This window comes from Schistocerca americana, chromosome 8, assembly GCF_021461395.2.
Source record: "Schistocerca americana isolate TAMUIC-IGC-003095 chromosome 8, iqSchAmer2.1, whole genome shotgun sequence".
NCBI classification, from domain to species: Eukaryota; Metazoa; Arthropoda; class Insecta; order Orthoptera; family Acrididae; genus Schistocerca; species Schistocerca americana.
Window position 1 is genome coordinate 267,253,339 of NC_060126.1, and position 25,281 is coordinate 267,278,619.

Below are 25,281 nucleotides of genomic sequence, written 5' to 3' on the forward strand. Positions count from 1 at the left end.
TAATTATGGATACTGATAAATACTTGGGTGGTGTCAGAAATACAGAATGTTTTCTTAGTGTTTATGTGCCCCATTTCCTACTGTCTGGGACTGTTGACACTGTTCATCTAATTTCTAGTAGTATACACAGGTTGGTGGAACTGTTTTACATCAGGCACTCATTCATATCCAGTTTAGCAAATTTTACGTACCAGCATTTACCTTTAGATTAACCATTCATTTTAGTCATAGTTGCACATGTCAACATAACTCTTGTCATCACTCTTTTACATAGGTATTGCCTGTAGATAATACCTTCTGGTCTCCCTGTAGTGCCACTGCATCTTTTATACTGCCAATTTTGGCAGGATCAACTAGTATTTGTGAACATTAAAAATTTGGTTATGCAGCTTGTGATCTGAAAATAGTCAGTATGGAAGAAATTTATAAATTATGGTGTATCTTTTGAAAGTATGACAGTAGTTCATAACTGCAGGTGTTTTGTAAAGGTAATGTAATAAATTAGGACTATTTTCTGTCATGGAAATCTCTTTACTGAAGAGGACTTTTCATGCCCTCACTTTCAGTTTGTATCTCTAGCACATATTGAAATGTGTGAAGTTTTGCTATAGTACTTAAAACATTATTTTAGGTCAATACAGTCATGTTGCTAAATTCAGTAAGAAGTAGAAAAACAAAGCAGTAATCCTTAAGTTTCACAGGGCTCAAAAATTTTAAAGCATAATGTGCTTCAACAAAACTGATATTAAATATACAGTTAATATTAGGTAATGTATGTCACAAGCAAGTTGATGACTTAAACTTGATATGTTTAGATTGCCAGTGCGTGCTATCGCATTTGACGCAGGTCTGTTTTCTTGCAACTGTGCCGGTATCCTGTGAAACATACATCTAACAACATAGCCTTCCAAGTTTTACTGTGTAAACATTTTTCTTAATAACAAATATTGAGTGTAGGCTAATTGGACACCCAATGTTGTGTTAACAACAAAAAATGTCAAGCAAGCACACTACAAGTACTATACCTTCACGTGTATGTTTTTGAAATGAAATCATATGATTCAAGCAAGGTTGACAGAGATGCAGTTAATGATTTATAGTAAGAACTATCAGTGCTGGAGTTATGTAATAACTTCACACACACACACACACACAAGGTTATTATTAAGCGTGCAAAAAAGTTAATGTTGCAAATTTTGAAAATAAATTTTTAAAAAATGTAATATTAGAAAAATGGTGTTGCTAGCTAATACTGTGGTGACTTACAGAAACGTAATACTATGAAACTATTTCATGTGCCAGAATTATTGTCTTTTAAAAATGTATAGTGCTGAATATCTTTAACTAATTAAATGACACTAATCAAAATTATCATTTCATTTCAGTGTAGCAGTTAATTCTTTGAGTCACTGTACTTGCATTTCACAATAGTTCTAACTTTACTGTGATGGGGGAAAAGAAGGATCAGAGCTGCATTTTATAAAGCATAAGGTAGCAGCTGATAGTATGCCTTTAAAGAAATATGCAAAGACTAGTAAACTAGGTGTCAGTAACATTTTTACCTACGTGGCGTGTTGTGAAAGTTGTACTTGCAACTGGTTGGTATCGGGAAGACTGTATTCAGACAATGGAAACTCCAGCTAGGAATATCAACAATCTAGGAAAAGATAGAGTGCTACTTACCATAAAGGAGACACATTAAATTACAGACAGGCAAAATTAAAAGAGACACAAAGCTTTCGGCCACAGCCTTCATTAGCAAAAGAGAAACACACACTGTTCATATCAAGGTTACATAGTACTAGTTTCTAGTGTTTCTTTCTACAGAGACCATAACAGTCACTGCTTATTACATTACTTTAGAATAACATAATGTGGTAGATATGATTACAGTGTGCATTACGCATGACAACCTATCATTCTGTGGAAATTTACATCATTGTTACATTGGACTGTATAACAAGTTATCTACTCACACTAATTATGAGTCTGCCAATCTTTCCAGATATTGGGCCAGCATAAGGCAGAGAAGCGATTTTTAGATTCTCTTCCTCTCTCTGTCTCAACCTCTTTTTCAGGCAGTCTTGGTAATAAAATGAAAACTTTCCCAAATCACAATAAATTACCTATGCTGCTATTTATGCATAATGCTGAAATAAATGAGTTGTAAACACAAAGGTGTTCTGACAATTTTGTAAATGTGCAAAATATTGTTATGGCAAGGACAATGGAATAAAACGCACAGACTAATGGCTGTAATGAGCAGAGTAAACGAAATAGATGTTCTGACATTTTTTGCTGAAATCTACATGTTAAATGTAGAGAAGTTGCAAGTGGCTCTGGAACAATCTAGTGCAGTGTTTTTGCATTTTGCACGTAAATCTTTTTATCCATATCATGTGTCACTTCACCAATCAGAGCATTATCTGTTACCAATGACGCAATGTTTATAAATTGTGAAAATCTAAAATGTGCTTTGAGGACTGCTGACAACCCACACTGCCAGAGCAAAGTTCAGTATGAGAGCCAGTGGAGCACAAATGTTTGATGTTGGAGTTTGCCTGATTTGATGCCACAGGAATTTTCTCTGTCGTGGACTCAAAGATGAAATGTATGCACAAGTACCAATAACTCCAGACTGTTGTGGTCTTCAGTGCAAAGACTGGTTGAATAAGCACTGCAACCTTTGTCTTCCTGAATGTGATTACTTTATTCATCTATTGATCTCCGCCTACAATTTTTACCCCCTACATTTCCCCCAAATACTAAATTGGTGATCCCTCGATGTCTCGGAATGTGTCCTGTCAACCGGTCCCTTCTTTTGGCCAAGTTGTGCCACAAATTTCTTGTCTCCCTAGTTCTATTAAGTACTTCCTCATTAGTTACGGGATTGACCCATCTAATCTTCGGCATTCTTCTGTAGCACCATATTTTGAAAGCTTCTATTCTCTTTTTATCTAAACTGTTTATCACCCATGTTTCAATTCCATATATAGTGAAGGGAGACGAAAAATTAACTCGTGGGTGATTGGGATTCGATAGTAGGAAAAGGGATCGAAGGAAACATAGTAGGTGAATATGGATTGGGTTAAGAAATGAAAGAGGAAGCTGCCTGGTAGAATTTTGCACAGAGCATAACTTAATCATAGTTAACACTTGGTTCAAGAATCATAAAAGAAGGTTGTGTACATGGAAGAACCCTGGAGATACTAGAAGGTATCAGATAGATTATATAATGGTAAGACAGAGATTTAGGAACCAGGTTTTAAATTGTAAGACATTTCCAGGGGCAGATGTAGACTCTGACCACAATCTGTTGGTTATGAACTGTAGATTAAAACTGAAGAAACTGCAAAAAGGTGGGCATTTAAGGAGATGGGAACTGGATAAACTGACTAAACCAGAGGTTGTACAGTGTTTCAGGGAGAGTATAAGGGAACAATTGACAGGATTGGGGGAAAGAAATACAGTAGAAGAAGAATGGGTAGCTCTGAGGGATGAAGTAGTGAAGGCAGCAGAGGATCAAGTAGGTAAAAAGACAAGGGCTAGCAGAAATCCTTGGGTAACAGAAGAAATATTGAATTTAATTGATGAAAGGAGAAAATATAAAAATGCATTAAATGAAATAGGCAAAAAGGAATACAAACGTCTCAAAAATGAGATCGACAGGAAGTGCAAAATGGCTAAGCAGGGTGGCTAGAGGACAAATGTAAGGATGTAGAGGCTTCTCTCACTAGGGGTAAGATAGATACTGCCTACAGGAAAATTAAAGAGACCTTTGGAGAAAAGAGAACCACTTGTATGAATATCAAGAGCTCAGATGGAAACCCAGTTCTAAGCAAAGAAGGGAAAGCAGAAAGGTGGAAAGAGTATATAGAGAGTCTATACGAGGTGCATTCAAGTTCTAAGGCCTCCGATTTTTTTTCTCCGGACTGGAAAGAGATAGAAACATGCGCATTGTTTTAAAATGAGGCTGCGTTCATTGTCAATGTGTCCCAGAGATGGCAGCACCGTACGGCAGATGGAATTTTACTGCCAGCGGCGAGAATGAGAACTGTTTTAAATACTTAAAAGGGCGACATTTTCCTTACTTGAACAGCGTGCAATCATTCGTTTTCTGAATTTGCATGGCGTGAAACCAATTGAAATTCATCAACAGTTGAAGGAGACATATGGTGATGGAGTTATGGATGTGTCGAAAGTGCGTTCATGGGTGCGACAGTTTAATGAAGGCAGAAAATCGTGTGACAACAAACCGAAACAACCTCGGGCTCGCACAAGCCGCTATGACGACATGATCAAGAAAGTGGAGAGAATTGTTTTGGGGGATCGCCGAATGACTGTTGAACTCATCGCCTCCCGAGTTTGCATTTCTGTGGGTTCTGTGCACACAATCCTGCATGACGACCTGAAAATGCAAAAAGTATCATCCAGGTGGGTGCCACGAATGCAGACGGACGACCACATGGCTGCCCGCGTGGCATGTTGACGCGCAACAACACCATGAATGGGACTTTCTTTTCGTCGGTTGTGACAATGGATGAGACGTGGATGCCATTTTTCAATCCAGAAACACAGCGCCAGTCAGCTCAATGGAAGCACACAGATTCACCGCCATCAAAAAAATTTCAGGTAACCGCCAGTGCTGAAAAAATGATGGTGTCCATCTGGGATAGCGAGGGCGTAATCCTTACCCACTGCGTTCCAAAGGGCACTATGGTAACAGGTGCACCCTACGAAAATGTTTTGAAGAACAAATTCCTTCCTGTACTGCAGCAAACACGTCCGGGAAGGGCTGCGCGTGTGCTGTTTCACCAAGACAACGCACCCGCACATCGAGCTAACATTACGCAACAGTTTCTTCGTGATAACAACTTTGAAGTGATTCCTCGTGCTCCCTACTCACCTGACCTGGCTCATAGTGACTTTTGGCTTTTTCCAACAATGAAAGACACTCTCCGTGGCCGCACATTCACCAGCCGTGCTGCTATTGCCTCAGCGATTTTCCAGTGGTCAAAACAGACTCCTAAAGAAGCCTTCGCCGCTGCCATGGACTCATGGCGTCAGCGTTGTGAAAAATGTGTACATCTGCAGGGCTATTACGTCGAGAAGTAATGCCAGTTTCATCGATTTCAGGTGAGTAGTTAATTAGAAAAAAAAATCGGAGGCCTTAGAACTTGAATGCACCTCGTACAAGGGCAATGTACTTGAGGACAGTATTATGGAAATGGAAGAGGATGTAGATCAAGGTGAAATGGGAGATATGAAACTGCGTGAAGAGTTTGACAGAGCACTGAAAGACCTGAGTCGAAACAAGGCCCCAGGAGTAGACAACATTTCATTAGAACTACTGACAGCCTTGGGAGAGCCAGTCCTGACAAAACTCTACCATCTGGTGAGCAAGATGTTTGAGACAGGCGAAATACTCTCAGACTTCAAGAAGAATATAATAATTACAATCCCAAAGAAAGCAGGTGTTGACAGATGTGAAAATTACCGAACTATCAGTTTAATAAGTCACAGCTGCAAAATATTAAGGCGAATTTTGTACAGGTGAATGGAAAAACTGGTAGAAGCTGACCTTGGGGAAGATCAGTTTGGATTCCGTAGAAATGTTGTAACACGGGAGGGAATACTGACCCTACGACTTAGAAAATAGATTAAGGAAAGGCAAACCTACGTTCTAGCATTTGTAGACTTAGAGAAAGCTTTTGACAATGTTGACTGGAATACTCTCTTTCAAATTCTGAAGGTGGCAGGGGTAAAATACAGGTAGCGAAAGGCTATTTACAATTTGTTCAGAAAGCAGATGGCAGTTGTAAGACTTGAGGGACATGAAAGGGAAGCAGTGGTTGGGAAGGGGGTGAGACAGGGTTGTAACCTATCCCCAATGTTACTCAATCTGTATATTGAGCAAGCAGTGAAGGAAACAAAAGAAAAATTTGGAGTAGGTATTAAAATCCATGGAGAAGAAATAAAAACTTTGAGGTTCGCCGATGACATTGTAATTCTGTCAGAGACAGCAAAGGACTTGGAAGAGCAGTTGAACGGAATGGACAGTGTCTTGAAAGAAGGATATAAGATGAACATCAACAAATGCCAAACAAGGATAATGGAATGTAGTCGAGTTAACTCGGGTGAAGCTGAGGGAATTAGATTAGTAAATGAGACACTTAAAGTAGTAAAGGAGTTTTGCTGTTTGGGGAGCAAAATAACTCATGATGGTCAAAGTAGAGAGGATATAAAATGTAGACTGGCAATGGCAAGGAAAGTGTTTCTGAAGAAGAGAAATTTGTTAACATCGAGTATAGATTTAAATGTCAGGAAGTCGTTTCTGAAAGTATTTGTAGGGAGTGTAGCCATGCACGGAAGTGAAACATGGATGTTAAATACTTTGGACAAGAAGAGAATAGAAGCTTTCGAAATGTGGTGCTACAGAAGGATGCTGAAGATTAGATGGGTAGATCACATAACTAATGAGGAGGTATTGAATAGGATTGGGGAGAAGAGGAGTTTGTGGCACAACTTGACAAGAAGAAGGGATCGGTTGGTAGGACATGTTCTGAGGCATCAGGAGATCACAAAATTTAGTATTGGAGGGCAGCATGGAGGGTAAAAATCGTAGAGGGAGACCAAGAGATGAATACACTAGGCAGATTCAGACGGATGTAGGTTGCAGTAGGTACTGGGAGATGAAGAAGCTTGCACAGGATAGAGTAGCATGGAGAGCTGCATCAGACCAGTCTCAGGACTGAAGACCACAACAGCAACAACATATGGCAACACTCCAGACAAATATCTTCAGAAAGGACTTCCTAACATTTAAATGTATATTTGATGTTCACAGATTTCTCTTCTTCAGAAATGCTTTTCTTACCATTGCCAGTCTACATTTTCTATCCTCTCTACTTCAACCATTATCATTTATTTTGCTGCCTAAATAGCAAAACTCATCTGTTACTTCAAGTGTCTCATTTGTTTCCTAATCTGCTTCCTTTAGCATCACCTGATTTAATTCAACTACATCCCACCGTAGTGGGAGATAAGAACCTTTTTATGTAAATTTTACAAAGTAAATACATGTCTCAAAATTAAAATCACGTTAACTTTTTTTCGCATTTGAGATTGTTATTTAAAGAAGTTGTATCTCACATTACATATTGACACAATTTAGAACAGTCTTTTTTCTTTAAAGGTTCTGGCATAAACAAAACCATAACTGTTGTCTTGGTTAACTGATGAATAACCCCTAGACTTCTTGTATCTAAGTGTAATACGTATAAGGTTTAAATGAAACTTTTCTTTACTGTTTTGAATTTGCAGTTAGTATAACCCGACTGCATCAAGCCAAAATGACCTATCAGCCAGGCATGACAGTTGATTCGTATAAGTCAGCTATCTGTTTGCTGTTCAGTACAGACAAAACTTAAGTTTTAAATACTTTAATTTCTCACATGCTATCTATCAAATTTCTTGGAGTGAAATTCCATCAAAGTTGTTTCTTTCAGATCAGCAGTGTTGTTAGCACAAATACTATAGTTCCATTTAAGATAAAATAAGTTGATACAAATATTTATGTAACATTACTAAGTCAGGAGACAGTATGTTGTTTGGTGAGAACTTTCAAACAGTTCATCTGAGTGAAAAAAGAACTACAATATTTTAAACAGTTCTTGAAATATGTGACATTAACAGCATAGATGACTCACTTGTATACTAGAGGTAGATAAAACTTGCAAAATTATGCATTGTAAAACTATTATCTTATAAACTGCTCAGTGTGCGGAAAGATGATAAGGTTATACTGTGGCGCTAGAAATTGACTGGGTACTGTAGTAAAATTTATTTTGTCGTACTGAATCTAAGATGTAAAATTACTTTAGTATAGTGTTTCTGAAAAAAAAGCAAGTACATTAGCACTGTTCATTTATACGTATCTCTCTGTGCAGTTACTTCTAGTACAAAATGCAATACTAGTTTTAAAGGGCCATCTCATTATTTCTGTTAGTGTATTTCTAAATTACATTTTACAAATACTTGCAATTCACTATGCCAAATATTCACTTGTTTAAAAAAGTAATAGTATAGCACAGCTGTCAGCATTTGAAGCTACTACATTGCTTCAAGAAAACTCTGCCAGCAAACTTCCATGTAAGACAGAAATTCTCTCCCCGTCACTGAGTTTTTCGGGGAAGAACATCTTCTTGCTTTACAAATGATGAATGGTTAACAACTTGTACAGCTTATTGTGAATGCTCATCACATCATCCTTAGCCATGTTCTCCAGTAATATGCATAATTTGACTGAGCTGTGCGGTGTTTTTAATTGAAAATATTATTAACATTGACTTGTGGCTTAAGTGGTGCTCACTGCCTTACTGGTCACCTGTATTGTCAGTTTGATCACATTCCAACAAAGAAAGACTGTTTTACATTTATATTTTTTGTTTTTGATAGAGCCTTAAAACAAATGAGAGAAAGTGGCGTCGCGGCGAAAAGCGAAGAGACCTCTTCCTGTCTGGTGAGGGTGGTGGTCCAGTCCACATAGAGAAGGGAGAGCTTTTTGGTGAATTTCGTATGGGCTCAACCATTGTTGTTCTATTTGAGGCACCACCAGATTTCACTTTTCGTGTGGAACATGGTCAGAGGATACTTGTTGGTGAAGCAATCAGTGAATGCCTAGCATAAATTCAGAAAATATATACATATGTGCTATTTATTTTGTTGTGATTGTTCTAGTTCCTTTTTGTAAGATATATATATATCTTTGTATATGAAATATAACTGAAAACATTTTTGTATGTGGTTTATAAATTGATGATAAAAGTGAAACTGGATTGTCATTTTAGTTATTGTTACCTATATATCTAACAGTGAAAACAGCCATTGAATTTAAAATTTCAAGTGGGCCACTGTTTTCTGGGTTGTTGGGAGGTCCATGCTGTTCTTTTCTCACAAACTGTTTCACAGTGCACTTGGGTAATTTTATGTACTGGCAATCCTAGTGTTGCCAGAGTCATCTTATTGCTTAAGTGTCCACCCCTTCATTTGTCCTTTATCACAACTATCACCAAAATTGTAAGTGAAAAGGACAACGTTGTTTGTACACTGATATTTTCTCTTAATTTAGCCAGCCAAAAGTGCCATATACGGGCTGTCTAAAAAGTATCCGACCTTTGGCCAGAAAAAATATTTCGAAGACCCAACAGGATTGGGACCCTAATCCCCTTCAAAGGACGCCCCTTGTGCTTGTACACACTTAGCCCACTGATCCTTTCACTGCTGGAAACACCTCTGGAAGTCGTCTTTTGGGATGGTGTTCAGCTCCGTCGTCGTGTTCCGCATTATCTCTTCTCTCCTATCAAAACGGGATCCTTTCAGTGGCGTCTTCAATTTTGGAAACAACCAGAATTTGCAAGGAGCCACGTCTGGAGAGTAGAGAGGTTGGTGAACGCCTATAATTCCATGTTTGGCCGAGAAATTTTGGACCAGGTGGGATGAATATGCGGGGCCGTTGTCATGATGCAGTTGCCAGTTTTTCACTGTCCACATCTGGTCTTTTGCCGAACTGCATCACAGAGTCACCGGAGAATATCTTGATAGTATTCCTTTGTCACTGTTTGCCCCTCCAACGCATATTCATGATGATCTTTGGCCTTGGAAACTCGGTATGCTTCCATTGCGACAATGCTCTTTTTGTTTCTGGGTCATACCTGTACACTCGTGACTCATCTCCAGTTATGGTGTTCAGAAGCCCAGGATCAGTGTTAGTGGTGTCCAGAAGGTCCTGTGCAATGTCAAAATAGAGGTTTTTTTGTTCTGGTGACAACAACTTGGGCACGAGTTTCGCAGCCACTCGGAGCATGTTCAAATCATTATGCAAAATTTATGCAGAATCTTTACTCATTCCAACCTCTTGGGCAATCTCCCGCACAGTCAAACGATGCCCTGCCATCACCAAATTTTGCACCCTCTCAACAACAGCTGCACTCCGAGCAGTTTGGGGCCTGCCAGAATGCTGGTCACTCTCCGCTGATGTCCGGCCACTTTTGAATTGGTTGAACCACTCCATAATTTGTGTGTTACACCCATAGTATCTGAATCTTATGAATTGTTTCGCTTTGAGAATCACCAAGCTTTTGACAAAATTTGATGCAATATCTTTGCTCAACACATTCAGTCATCTTGAGAGAATCGGTAATCTGACGAACGTGTTGTGTAGCACCTCATTCAGTGTCCGACGGGCAGCGACTGATGTGCTGGAAGTTGGGGACAAAATTCACACATGCGCATAAAGGTCTCTTCCTTTACTGTGTACAGTGGTGCCATGCTATTGTCTCTATTTTGCGCAGGAAAATTAAAGGTCAGATACTTTTTAGACAGACCTCGTCTCATGTTGTCACATGAACATTCTGTCTGCCCAAATGGTATTGCATTAACAAAAGGCACACAAAAACTTGCTGTATAGATGTATCCCATTTCCTTCATTCCCCTTTTACGCAAAACTGTGACAGCAACAGCTGAGGCAATATTGACTGATAAATTGTATAATAAAAGTTTTCAGCCAGTATATAAAGACAACTTCTCCATCATTCAACAGTATATCAAAAGGAAAATTCACTACAGAAAACTGTCAAATTATGAAACAGACAATAGCAAGCCATTACTTATCTTCCAGAGACAAAATTTTAAGTACTGCCAATAAACACGAGTAAAATTAAATGATCCTGTCTTTCAGAACTGTTAGTCCCACCCCCAGGGAGCACTAGAGCAGTGTGATTGAATGTGTGTGTTGGACTGGTCCATTGGGAAGAAATAATTTCTTCAGTGTCAGAGAGAGCCTGCTTAAAAGGTTTGGGATGGAATTGGGCCTGGGACTGTGAATTGCTGGACTGGAGTTTGATTATGGCTTAGCTGGGCTTGGATGAGGAGAGATGTTCCCCCTTCTCTCTCTCTCTCTCTCTCTCTCTCTCACACACACACCTGTGTGTATTGGCAGTATGAAGAATTTTACCTCCTGGAGGTAAAATATGGCCAGCCATTCTGTCTTCTTGTAATAGGATTATTAATAATGTTGTGCTCATATTTTAATCAGTTGCACAAATGAACTGTATAAACATGTCCACTCTATCATACACTGTAAGGTTGCTTTCAAAGTAAATATGTGACGATTTTTCAGTGCTAACAAAACACTTGAAAAACTTAATGGTGTAAATAAGTTACAGTAAATGTTGTTTCAATTTCAGTTAATTTCTGTTGCACTATTTGTGATGATAAAAAAGATAAAGATGTCATCAACCGAAGGATAGTTTGAACACCCCAGTGTTTCACTAAACGTGGTCCTAGTAGAGGGTGTATGCTGTTGCCCTACTCTGACCTTTGAATTGATTTATCCAGCCCATTATAGGACCTACCATTTAAAAAGGATTCCAAACCACGATGCAACACACAACATTTAACATTAACAAACATTGCCAGAGGTGACAGAAGTGAAAATTGACAGTTAAACTCCAAGGACTGATGGGATTTCCATAGCTCGTGGTCTAGTGGTTAGCGTTGCTGCCTCTGGATTACAGGTTCAGTTCCTGGCGGGTTTGGGAATTTTGTCCACCCGGGGACTGGGTGTTTGTGTTGTCTTCATTGTTTCATCATGATTCGGGAAAATAACAAGACTGGACTGTACAAGTATTGGGAATTTGTATGATAACCACATTGTTGAGTGCCCTGCAAACCAAATGTTGTTGTCGTCGTCATCGTCGTCTGATGGGCGATTGAACAGGAGGGGGCCACAATCCACACTTTGCCACTGAGAAGATAATGTAAGGAAAGTATTCCTAGGTATAAATACGCAAATACACTATAAAACCTTATGTTAAATACACTGCTAAAAAATGTATAGCAGTAGTTGCAGAAGCCCTGCAGTTTCTAAGCCATCTTGCTTGGTCAAATCAATAAATTTCCTGTTATTTATATAATAGGTGTGGATAAGACCAAATTCAGAATGGAGAAGTAGTAAGTATGAAGTTCCTCTGGTTTCAACTCACAGACAATTGCATTTCCTAATATCAGTTCATGATCTTCCAGTGTCAGTAAGGAAACATCTACACCTACCCTTCATATTCACCTAATAGCATGTGGCAGATGGAACTTTGAGTACCAGTGTAATTTTCCTCTTTACCTGTTCAAGTCATAAACTGTTTATAGGAAAATTAACTTTTGGTAACACTCACATTTCTCTAATTTTACGAACATGGTCTTTTCACAATACTTAATCCTACTTGGAAAGGAGCCAAGACTGCTGACCAATGCACAAAAATTTTCTGAACAAAGGTTTTGCACACTACTTTCTCATAGGTGAATTACATTTCTTTGCTTTTATGACACGAATATGTTAATTAGTGGTTCCAACTCCATAGTACATGACATAGATGAAACAGAAATGAGTAAAGTATGTTAATAATTTTTTAAAAATTGGCTTCTAAATCATAAAGTCTTTTGCAGTGCCAGATAGTCACCTTCACGGTATGGGGACTGATAAACATAATTTCATGAAGCATCATGCATAAAATTTCGAATTCAGTGCTTTTCTAACATGTATTCATAAAAACCACTTGTTTATAGCTGATTGATGTTTGGCACAAATGTTTACAAACACCACCTGTTATGGGATTCAGTTTCTTTCAGGCTTCCATTCAAACTGACATCCAGGAAATGGATATTGTGAAGGTATGAGCCTGGTTGCTGTTTCTAACTCTGGCTGACCACAGGTCTCAATATATGCTGTTAACTCTCAAGTTTCTCTAATTTTATGAACTGGACTTTTCACAATACATAATCCTACTTGGTAAGGGGCCAAGGCTGCTGAGCAATACACAAATATTTTCTGAACAAAGGTTTTGCACACTACTTCCTCATAGGAAGTCTTTTCAGCAAAGACGACATGGAAGAAACTTGAAGGTGGAAATCAATATCCAACAATGGGAATGCCATATTGAGATCCATCTGTTTTATTCATACCTCACTATGCGTTTGAATGTGTTATATCAGTTACTCAGTTGAATTTTTCAATGCCTCCTTAATGCTTCTGGATGGCTTCCCTATTTGGTGGAGGTGAGTTTTTCGAAGTTATTTCAGGAGAAGTGAGTCTGCATAGTATATGCCATCATTCTTCTCAAGGTGTGTGGCTTGCAAGATTTTAAAGCACATTGCACTGTGGAATAAATGTGCGTATGTCAAAGATAACACTGTTGGTAAGAAGGGCATTGGTCATAGATAAAACTTCGTACCTCTAAGAGTAAAACAAAACAAGCACAGACTCAGTGAATCCTTAGTGATTATGATTATGTAGTTGATTGTTATAGATGGTATATTTTGGAATGCCAGTTAGTGAAGCCCTAGAATAATATTTCCTTTGACAGCACAGACATGAAATGAGGAGTTTCCATGAGCTGGAAACCCTCATCTCGGTTGGGCAAGTTGTCTGTTAATTGCATTTCCACGGCTTCCTTGACCACTGAATCTCAGAAGGATGAGGAGGTGGCCAGCTTCTTGACTGCTGTGGATAAATATTGCACTTCCACTGGCCATTCCATGGATTACAGGAAAGTTAAGATACTGGCCACAACCTCATCCTGTTGTGATTCAGTGGTCAAGGATGCTGTGGAAATACAATTAACAGACAACCTGCTCAATTAAGACAAGGATTTTCAGCTCAACAAGTGATGGAAACCCCTCATTTCACACCTGTGCTGTCTAAGGAAATATTGTTGTAGATCTTCACTGCATGACATACCAGTATATGCCATCCATAATAATCAACCAGCACTGGGGATTCACCAACTCTCTTCTTGCTCTGTTTTACTCTTAGTGCCATAAAGTTTTATCTGTGACTGACACTCCTGTTGTCAACAGTGTTATCTTTGATGCATGGGTGTTTACTCCACAGTGTAAAGTGCTTTAAAAATCTGGTAAGTGATGCACTGAAAAAAGCTGAAAGGTTGAAAGCTTTTGAGCTGAAATATCAGTAAAAGAGTTAATGATATTCCAGGTACTCTCCAAAAAAATTATGGAGTATTTGATTCGCTGGAAAAAGTTGAAAGAGCAAAAGTCTGCAATAGTATTTCTGGTACTTCAAATTTGAACCAGTGCCAACCTTCCCCACACCATAAGCATGTGTTAATTTCCAGATCTTATTTCTATTTAGGAAATATGAGATGCCAAGGAAAGAACTTTACTCCTGTGTAATTTGTTGAAGATTCCGTTTTCCTAAGTGGACTGTCAAAGAGTTTGAAGCTGTGTCTCAATTTCTTTCCAAAAAGATATATTCAGTGGATGTTAGTGAAGCCTGTATATAATTCCTAGCATTTACTGAAGAATAAAAATTATTTTCAAACTGTAATTAATTATTGTTATCTAAGAATAAATGTAATTTAATACTGTTAACAACATTACTAATTGCAACTTTGTGGCAGTTTAAAACTGTGTCTCACTTCGGGACTAAAACTAAGAACTTTGCCAAACACTGGCTATGATCATACTGACAGCTATGCAGGCACAATCCATGATCCACCCTCATGGCTTCACTTCCACCAATATCTCTTTACTGCTTTCCAAACTTCACAGAAGTTCTCCAGTGTACCTTGCTGGGCTAATACTACTGAAAGAAAGGATATTGCACAAAAAATTGGCCACAGCTTAGACATTCATCAATAAGAGCGTGGCTGACAAAAGAGAAGGTTCTTACGGGTTTCTGTAAGTCCATCTTTATACAGATAATTGCATGACCTCAGCTGTTCAACATAAAATGTTGAATCAAAACACCTTCAGCAGTCTAAATTTCCAGTTTCATTTGAGCAACCTGTGTCAGCACTGTATTATGCAGTCTTCAGACTCCCCTGACTGACGTGTAGGAAGAATCCCTCTTTTGCTCCAGTCAAAATAGGGGCTAGCATTCAGTGACCGGTATCTGTATTTTTCTTCTTAATACAGTGATTCCTTCAATCATCACCACTTGCCACTTGCTGAAGGCAGTATAATGTAGCACTGAAACAAGTTGCTCAAATACAATAGCAACAGGAAATTTAGACAGCTGAAGTTCTTTTGATTCGATCTGTCCTTGTGAGTTTGGTGCACAGCTGTAATTAACCAGGAAATTTCAGAACGGAATTTACTTCACTGCTGAAGGAAAGACTGGTTTTGGAAACATTTCTAGTTACTTGAATAGGTGCCTACAAAAGTTATGAGTACTATTTACTGATGACTGTATATTATTTGCAGTGCAAAATTGATTAGACTGTCAAAGAAGACCCAATTTTGAAAAACCAGTTATTATCTATTCATGGTTAGACTAAGAGCATACTTATCAGACGTGTTTTTGATGTTTTATTTATTTATTTTGTGTTCTGGTGATCCATGATATAAAACATACCAGTTTTACAAATTTGCTGGTACTATTATCCATATTTAAGTATCTACAGCTTTGGTTCTATCACAGAAAAATAAATTTTGCAGTTAAATATTAGAGAAAATATTTTATAGAAAAATATGTACATTTACAGTGATAAATAGACAATATCACAAATAAAGATCTGGGAATGTATCTGAAAGTTACAGGTACATGGGTACTATTCACTGTGGCACAGCAACTCTTCTATAGTATAAAATAACCCTTGCAATAGGAGTTGCCTTAAATTTGTTTTAAGGAGAACTCTTCATCTACTAAATTGTTAATCTGTGAAGACTGGGCACTAAAATTCTTACAGCCACTGATGTGGTCCTCTTTCTGTACTATACTCAGGTTTGCATACTCATAATAGATAACATCTTTTCTTCTAGTATCACAACTGTAATGCTTTTTATGAAACACATCAAGGAGAATATATATTGTGCAGTGGACGTGAAGATTAAGTTCCTTAAAAAGATTTCTGCTTGTGGCTGTAGGGTGGATTCCACTGATAAGAATTATGGCTGATTTCTGTGCACATAGCACTTTCGTAGCAAATGACTTATTTCCCCAAAATATGATTCCATATCCCATAATGGCATAAAAATAATCATATTAAGTTGATTTAATGGTTTCCATATTTCTATAAGATCAGACAATGTGTAAAGCATAAGTTGCACAATTCAATCTTTTGCAGAGATTCAGGATGTGGTTTGACCAATTTAGTTTGCTATCAGTATGTAAGCCCAGTTATTTTGAAATGTTCACCCTAATTAGCTGCAGGTCACTTAGTGTTTCTAGTATTTCTTCATCTTTCGAGGTTGTGTGAAACTGGGTGTAGTTTGTTTTACTGTAATTAACAGAAAGACAATGTTAAACCAGTTCACAATATCCCTGAAAGCTGCATTATCTGACACACTCAAGTTCATCTGTTGATTTGTCAATTAGAAGAGTTGTGTTCTCAGCAATAATCTGTACAAGCAGGTAGATCATTAATAAAAAGTAGGGGCCCCAGAATGGAGCCCTGATGCATTCAACATGTGATGGTGCTCCATTTTGATGATGCTGAGAGACCTTCTCGACTATCCAGTACAACTTTCTGTTTGAAAGATATATGATGTACATTTTAGAGATAGAAGGCAACTGAATCCACATCCCTTGACTACTCTCTGCGTTCTATCTAAAAAGAGAATAGAAAGGTAGTCACATGATACTAATGTAGACTATGGCAAAATTTTTGCATGAAGTATTATGCTCTGAGCTACTTTTCTATAATTCTGTCTGCACTATTATCCCGCTGTAACATGTTTGAAGTATTTTCTGACTGCCACTTTGTGGGCCCACCTCTGTGGTGTTCCGTGCACTCACTTAGCACCAACATGTTACACTTAACGAAAGAGGATAAAAAGCATTAATAATAAACCATCAGCAATCTGCCCGCTTTAAGAAGTAAGTATATGTGATATAAATTAAATGGGGAAATATAGGACTATTACATGCAAGTTCGTTGTATTATTTGATTCCAAATAGCTGTTTTTTAAGAACAATTATTTCACTGATACACTAAGTTGTTTACATCTCTCGTTGGTTCTGATAAATATTGCTTTCGTGGGCAACATTTTGAAGGTGCATAAGAGAGATTCCGTTATTTGCAAGCAGTTAAAAAGAGCACAATATTGTTTGTTACGAAATTATGGAAAAATAGAGGTGGAAGTTTTTTTTTTTTTCCTCTCTCTCTCCGCATAGTTCTATGATTAAATGAAATGCAGCTGTTCGTTTTAAATAGTTTGCACTTTTAAAAACATGACATACAACCCAAGAAACGATTTTACAGCATCTACCAATACTTGTGTGGCAAATTCACAATACAGCAGCAAACAAAACTCGCAAATTTCTCCAACTGTCAAATCCCTTCCCCCACGTGCATTGCTGCCGTCAAGTTGTGCCATCTATGAGCGTGGTTTAGAGGTTTCGCGTCTTTTGTTCACGCTCGGCGTCGAACATCTGTGAAGCTAATAGTGTCTCTGCTGCCAGTTTTGAAATGTTTAAGAACAGTGGATACACGTGCGACAGGGAAGATTTTGTGTATTTTCGTTTTATTATGACAAAAATCACTAAATGGCCTTAGGCATGATATGAATGTATTATGCCGATAATTGCGTACACGGAACAGGAAAACTTTAATGGTTTCGCGTTGTGCCAACATCTGTGGTGTGAGTTGGTGTACTTTTCAAACGTTTGTTGTATAGTGTGTACCACGTCTGTACTAAGGTGTTCCAGGGGGACGCGCGCGGGTGCTGAATGTGTACGATAATGTGCATGTGAAAATAAGAACTCGTACTAAACGCATTGTGTATGTCGAAACAGCGATTTATAAGACCACGAATCCATACAGACTGTTGTTCGTGACAGCGAGTTTAACATCTCATATTAATAACATCTCGTTTCAATGCCAAATGCATAAGACTTTACTTTCCAACGAAGGAGCCAATGTAATAGTGTTACAAAGTACAAAGGAGGCTTTGCGTGTGTTATTTTCCAGTGTTGGAAATGTGAATTATATATAAAAGGAAATAACATTCAGGATGTCACGACAGGAGAAGGGGAAGTCTGCCAGCTTCGTAAGTACCTTCCTTCCAATTTGTCATTTTACCTCTTGTATACACAGTACTGGTGGATTCACTCCTTAAGTCTCATGTCTGCGTCTGTTGATTATTTAATTTGATTTTGTTGTCAAAGCACAATGACTGTCGTAAACATTGTTTTGCCCTTATGTTAACTGAAGTACGCAAATCTTGGCGTTTAGACATTAATTACGATGGAAAATTAGACTCTTGGTAATTGTGCTGCAGAATTAACTTTTGTCATTTCGTACAGAAATTGTTGAGATGACTATGTTTTTCGAGATCATTGAAATGTCGGTACACAAGATAGTCATAATATTCACATTTTGTGCTTTACGAAGCAGTATTGCTACTTTTAAATGAGTGGCGCTGTAGGTGTATCGTTTCTATAATTACAAAGTGATGCTACTCTCCTTTGTATTAAAACGTAATTTACCAGCACTTGAGTTTCCTTTACGACACTAGGTGCAATAAGAATGTTGTAGCAGATATTATAAATTTAATGTTTTTTTCTTTCGAAGAATGTTTGGAGGTATCAGGATTATTTGTGTTAAACTGCAGTTTTACATTTCGTGTACAGAACAAATCGGGAGAAGGCTACGTTCGACATGGCACATACTGGAGGATACATGTACACATTTATCAGTGTATTGGGTGAGATGTGGTCTACCAGCACAGTGTTTATTGACATTGGAAACTTCGTGCACTTTCTAGTTTTCCCTGCTAGACTCTTTAGCAGGTGGTTGGTTGGCTTTCGTGCAAGCAGTGTTTCATTTCATGAGCCGTTGCTCGTTTCTCTTGGGTACGTTCACAAGGATGTTCATGTCATCCGACACCCACATCACGTATCTCTGATTCACTTATGTGTTAGTACGTCGCTTCTATCGCAGCGTTAGACCTTCGTAAGAACCTGTCAGCAGTGCGGTGAGAAGTATGCCCTACCGATTCACCACCACTGGCACAAGATAAAGCATGTTACGGAACAGCTGTTTATACTTGTGTGTTACTTCTATACCAGGTATTATGCGTACTTAATTGACTTTTGTAAAACAAATCTGAGAGAGATTCCCTCATCCATTGTCCTAAACATCTCTATTGCCATTTGTCTATATCTGTTACAGCAAATGAAGGAGACTAGACTGTGGGTGTACACAATAGCAGACATATTCTCTAACGACATAAAGATTTCGTATGATTTCATTTTCACATTTCTGTGATTTATCATATTGCATACGTGAAAAAGTGACAATAAAAATATCTAATATTTAGACATATTAAAATTTAAAACATTGGGACATTGAGTGCAAATAACGTATGTGAATAAAACTTTAAAATACCGTATTCACAAGTTTACATTAATTTGTCTAAGTTAATTATGGCTGTGGACTGGATTACTTGAAGGTACTGGTAAGTTAATTTTTAGCTGGCAGTCCCACTTCGGTGCTGCTGTTGCAGCTTCTAAGAGTAATTCCATTCTCCCTGATAAGCACGAGATCACGGCCATGATCGGCTGATGCGGGTTGTTTAGGCGCGCCGCAGTTACGTTAAGGTGTCTTCAATACATGCCCTTTCAGCAAGAGAGACTGTGTATCTTCAGTGACAAGTTCAGAGTCTGTTCAGCCTAATCCAGTCCTTGCGTGATATTTCTAATCCTGGCGGAACTATTCCTCCTGTGAATGCACCTTGTAGATGTTCTGCATACGTGTTCCACCGGTTGTTCTAATGCTCTAACGAGTTGAACTAGATCTTGGCTTTTGTAATCGAACCTAGTTAGTACGCAGTGTTTCTTGTCTGTCAGGTGTGGGCTAGACCTAAGCCTGTTTTCTTCTAAGTAGTAGTAGTCGGATCTGACGATGGAATGGAAGTTGCAGGCTGGTGGATCTTCGGGAAACTTCTGTGTTGACGAACTGTGGATGAAATTTTGTCGCTATAACATTTATTTTCTGTTATTGCTCAGATACCTTTTCCCATGGAGAAAGGATAAATGTCATCTGGCGGACCTTAAAATTGTAAAGTGTCAGATGATAATATACCTTTGAAACTACTTACAGAACAATAAAGCTTTTAGCGCTATTGGGGAGGTTACAAATAAAAATTTCTTTGTAAAAACTGTGGACCACAACAGATGGAGAAGTGACTTTCGATGTGCCCTTGGGGAAGAGGGCTGAGATCCTTCGTGTTTATGCTGTACAGTAATGACCTCAAAGACAATGTTAATGGTAACCTCAGACTTCTCGCAAATAATGCACTTATCTATAACGAAGTTCTCTCTGAAAAAAGCTGCACAAATATTTAGTCAGATCTTGATAAGATTTTAAGTCGTACAGAGATTGCCAGCTTGCTTTAAATATTCAGAAATGTAGAATTTTGCATTTAACAAAACGAGAAAACGTAGTGTCCTAAGACTGCCATATCAGTAACTCGCAGTTTGACTGTGATAAACTTATATAAATACTTGGGTGTAACACGTTTTAGGGATTTGAAATGAAATGATTACAGAGTCTGAAGCATAGGTAAAGCAGGCGACTGGCTTCATTTTATTAGTAGAATACAATAGGGAAGCCGGCCAATGTGGCCGAGCGGTTCTAGGCGCTTCAGTCTGGAACCGCGCGGTCACTGGGGTCGCAGGTTCGAATCCTGCCTCGGGCATGGTTGTGTGTGGGGTTCCTTAGGTTAGTTAGGTTTACGTAGTTCTAAGTTCTATGGGACTGATGACCTCAGATGTTAAGTCCCGTAGTTCTCAGAGCTATTTGAACACTAGGGAAATACAATCAGTTTCCACTCTACAAAGCGTGTCAGCTTAAAAATCACCCTCATGGCCCATCCTAGAATATTGGAAATTTTACCAAATAGGACCAACGAGGGGATACTGAACGTACACACAGAAGTGCAGCACGAATTGTATCACGTTTGTTTGACTTGTGGGAAAGTGTCACAGAGATGCTGTAGAAAATGGAGGGACAGACACTTATAGATGAACGCATGCTGTTACAGAGTTTCAAGAACCAATTTTTAAATGATAACTGGTACTACAAAACCCAACGTACCGCTGCTGTAGAAACCGTGAGGACAAGATTGGATTGATTACAACGCGCACAAAGGCGATTTAAGCAGCTATTCTCCCCACGCTCCATGTGCACTTCAGTGGTTTGCTGAGTATGGATGTAGATGTATAAAGTGATCTTCCTGAAGGCATCATCCTGGGCATTCGTGTGAAGAGATTTACGAAAGCCACGGTAAGCCTAACTTTAGACACGAAAGGCGGCCAAACCTAGATTTTAATTCTGCTTCGTTCGAAAGCAAGTTCATTGCCTTGTCTCTCTTTGTCCTGGAGTGACAAACAAATGTTTTCCTAAATCGTTTCAAGAGACTGCCAGAGTAGTTCCACATCTGAACATAATTCCTTTTGCCATTGGCACTGTTATAGTGTAATCGAGTGTGTGCACGGTAGTGTATGTATCTATGAGGCGTGGTGTATTTACTGTCGTAGATAGTGGAGGGATATGAACTATAGTTAAATCCATTTCGCACACAGACTATGAGAGCCGCCGAGCGCGGTCCAGGATCTGGCAGCGGCGGCAGTCTTCCCATGCAGACAGTCGTGCAGTGGTCGCCAGTTTTTCCCGGCTCCCATTTCTCGCATCGCTGACCCTCAGCACCCGTGTCCAGTCACGCCGCACGATCCAGTGCGCAGCCCCCAGCCGAACGCTCCCTCACTTTCTTCTGGACTTCCTCTCCTTTGGCTTCGTGTACATACGTCACACGTCATAATCAACTCCGTCGCTTGTTTTCAGCCTGTCGTTTCAGGAGGAGGATAAGAATGTAGTATTGTTATTATTATTACTGTCGTACCACAGTGTAGAATATAAACATATAAATACACAATGTATTTACAGGTTAATGTTTAAATTTGACTGCCGTATCCCAAAACTCGCTGTCGCTTTATGCAAGTCTCTCAGACATCCTTTAAAATATAGGATAGTTAAAAAAAAGAACAAATTTAAATTAATTTACTAAAGACAATCTATGAACGACAGAAACACATTGCACGTGTCACTGGATAGAGGAAAATTCAAAGTTTCATCTTCTCACAGACACGACTATTCACTCAACATGAGCACCATGCGTCGCTCGAGAAACATCGACACGGTAGTCAGTTTCATTCCGAAAACGACTTAATAGGTCCCTGTTTTTTTATTCGACAGCTTCAACGATTGGATTTCTCAGCTCTTGAAGAGAAGTTGCCATAGGTGGGACAAAGACTGTCTTTTCTGTATCCCACAGAAAAAAAGGCAAGATGTGAGATCTGGTGACCTGGGAGGCCAAAAGCAGTGAATAAGATTTTGTTGTCCACCTGTTGCAAACCAGCATTGTGGGATTCAGTTGTTAAGATAACGCCGCACCTCAAGATGAAAGTGAGGCGGGGCGCCGTCATGCTCACAAATGAAATCATTGGAATCTTCGTGAAGCTGAGCAAACAAACGATTTTGCAGAATGTCCAGGTATGACCTTCCGGTCAGTGTTTCCTCCGCAAAAACGAAAGGTACGTAAACTTAGTGAACAGAAGCGGCACGAAACATTCAGTTTCGGTGGGTCTCTCTCATGTTCGACGATGACACCAGGATTTTGGGACCCCAAATTCTTGCATTATGGCAGTTGACTCTTCCCGATAGAAGAAACGTCGATTCGCCAGAAAAGATGAATTGTTCAGAAAAAGTGTCCTCTGTCAGATTCTGGAAAACTGAAATGCAAAATTTTTACCTTCTATTATTAGTCGCCGGGACGCAATTGCTGCCGTAACTGCAACGTGTAAGGTTTCACATACTGGCGCCGTTTCAGAAAACGTTACACCGCCTATTCAGAAAGTTGAAATTCCTGGCCTGCACGTCTTGTGTACTTCCGAGGGCTCTATGTGAACGCATATGGGATACGCGCGACATTTTTGTAAGACGTGAGAGCTATTCCCTTTGCGTATGCAACCAACTTCCAAAATTTTGTATGTATGTCATCGAACTGCTTGTGCAGAGGCGGCTTCTTGCTGAATCGACGGCAGAATGCACGTGTCACTTGTACAATGGATAGACTTAGCGCAAATTCGAACACACACAAAGATTTATGTTGTGGTGTACTTGTCATGTTGCTACATACAATCAGCATCGCATCTGGGTCAACATTTTGAACCCCCCTCTATCCAGCGAGTTGCCCAATGTGTTTCTGTCTGTAATAATTTGTCTGAAATAAACAACTGAAATCTGTTCTTTCCTTTCTAATCAACCGATATTTCTTCTAGCTTTTCCGCCGCACCACGGCCACACTTTATACTTTCGTAGTAACCTCAGTTCTTCAAAATGTGGCCCTATCTCCCTTGTCCAGATCGGGTTGAGTCTCGACCTTCTGCTGCGGGACAAATCTTACCCTACAACCTTCATCGCTGGATTTGGAAGTCGGTGGATGTAGTGGGATGGATGTTCATTTCGCACATGGTCCATGTGTTGCGGAACAGCTGCTTAAGTAACTTCACGTACTATACAACTTTATCGTAAAGATTTTGCCAAAAATTTGCTTTCGCCGTATCTGCAGTTCGCGTAACGGAAGAGTGACAATACTTGTATCTTGCTAAACTGCCTTAAACAGAAATAGATTATCATAAACTGTTGCGATCACATGTGCGCCGAATGCTTGGTATACTGCGGTACAGTGACTCCCTTTTGCTTCTGTTTCGCTATGATGAGCTAACTGGTTCGCAGTTAAGTGTTACTAAGACTGTCTGTGGCCTGCACTGTCATCATTAGATCTAACACAATAAGACACAGAAACTACACTGTCTGATAAAAAAATTTGAAGCACCAAGAAGGGGAGGGGGAAACGAAATAAACCTTCGCGGGTTGAAAGGGTACATAATGTTATTTCGGTGATTAAAAAGTCTAGTCAGATTTATAAAGAAATTGGCACTATGAGTCCTGTTGTCAGTATGATGTCGCACCTCCTCTGGTATGGATGCATATACTGATTCGGTTGGTAAGGGTATCATAAAGCCGTTGTAGCCTCTCCTGAGGCCAGCTGGCTCACAACTGCTGTAACTGGGCCCTGTGTCGCGCCCCGGGTCTGGTGGTGCGTTTCACCAGTATAGGGCTGGTGTTACCTGCATGGCGCAATGAGGACGTTGGCGACATCATCCGAGTGCTTTTCTAAAATGGTATTCACCATTCACAACCTTTATAACGGAGATGAGATGAAGAAAGAATATCCTTGGTTGATTGGGAGCCTGGTAATGTCAATATTGTCGACTACAAAGGAGGAGTGGTGCACATAGATTCTGCAGAAATTGTAAGCTATTACTTTGATGTAACACTTTTATTGAACTGTTAGGTACAAGTGACATTAGAGATAATTGGAGTAGGTTAGGTGTCAGATCTGCTACCCTTTACTATACAGTCACTTAGTCGCACATTTTATGATAACTATTGCCCCCTGGGTCCGTTTCAGTATTACTATACTATGTGATCAGAAGTATCCGGACATCCCCAAAAAAATACATTTCTCATATTAGGTGCATTGTGGAGCCACCTGCTGCCAGCGACCTCAGTAGCCATTAGACATCGTGATCATATGTGTCATACGTCTCTACGCGCGATTTCTACACTCGTAAACATCCCTAGGTCCACTGTTCCCGATGTGATAAAGAAGTGGAAACGTGAAGGGACACGCACAGCACCAAAGCGTACAGGCCGACCTCGTCTGTTGAGTGACAGAGGCCGCCGACATTTGAAGAGGGTCGTAATGTGCAATAGGCAAACATCTATCCAGACCATCACACAGGAGTTCCAAACTGCATCAGGATCCGCTGTGAGTACTATGACAGTTAGATGGAAGGTGAAAAAACTTGGATTTCATGGCCGAGTGGCTGCTCATAAGCCACACATCACGCCGGTAAATGCCAAACGACGCCTTGCTTGGTGTAAGGAGCGTTAACATTGGACTACTGAATAGTGGAAAAACGTTGTGTGGAGTGACGAGTCACGGTACACAATGTGGCGATCCGATGGCGGGTTGTGGGTATGGCGAAGGCCCAGTGAACGTCATCTGCCAGCGTGTGTAGTGCAACAGTAAAATTCGGAGGCGGTGGTATTACGGTGTAGCTTGCACCCTTTGTTGTTTTACTTGGCACTACCACAGCACAGGCGTACATTGACGTTTTAAGAACCTTCTTCGTTC

General features: G+C 39.4%; 2 protein-coding genes across 2 annotated transcripts in view; both read left to right on the forward strand.

Moving 5' to 3' along the window:
* LOC124544858 (phosphatidylserine decarboxylase proenzyme, mitochondrial) overlaps positions 1-8,832 on the forward strand; it is a 116,845-nt gene extending 108,013 nt beyond the window's left edge. The window contains exon 8 of the mRNA XM_047123570.1: positions 8,458-8,832. Within this exon, the coding sequence (XP_046979526.1) occupies positions 8,458-8,688 (231 nt within the window). The 3' untranslated portion in view covers positions 8,689-8,832. The remainder of the gene's footprint in view (positions 1-8,457) is intronic.
* An 8,624-nt stretch (positions 8,833-17,456) lies between these two features.
* Positions 17,457-25,281, forward strand: part of LOC124625797 (protein diaphanous) — a 370,389-nt gene continuing 362,564 nt past the window's right edge. Inside the window, exon 1 of the mRNA XM_047149249.1 lies at positions 17,457-18,063. Within this exon, the coding sequence (XP_047005205.1) occupies positions 18,028-18,063 (36 nt within the window). The 5' untranslated portion in view covers positions 17,457-18,027. The remainder of the gene's footprint in view (positions 18,064-25,281) is intronic.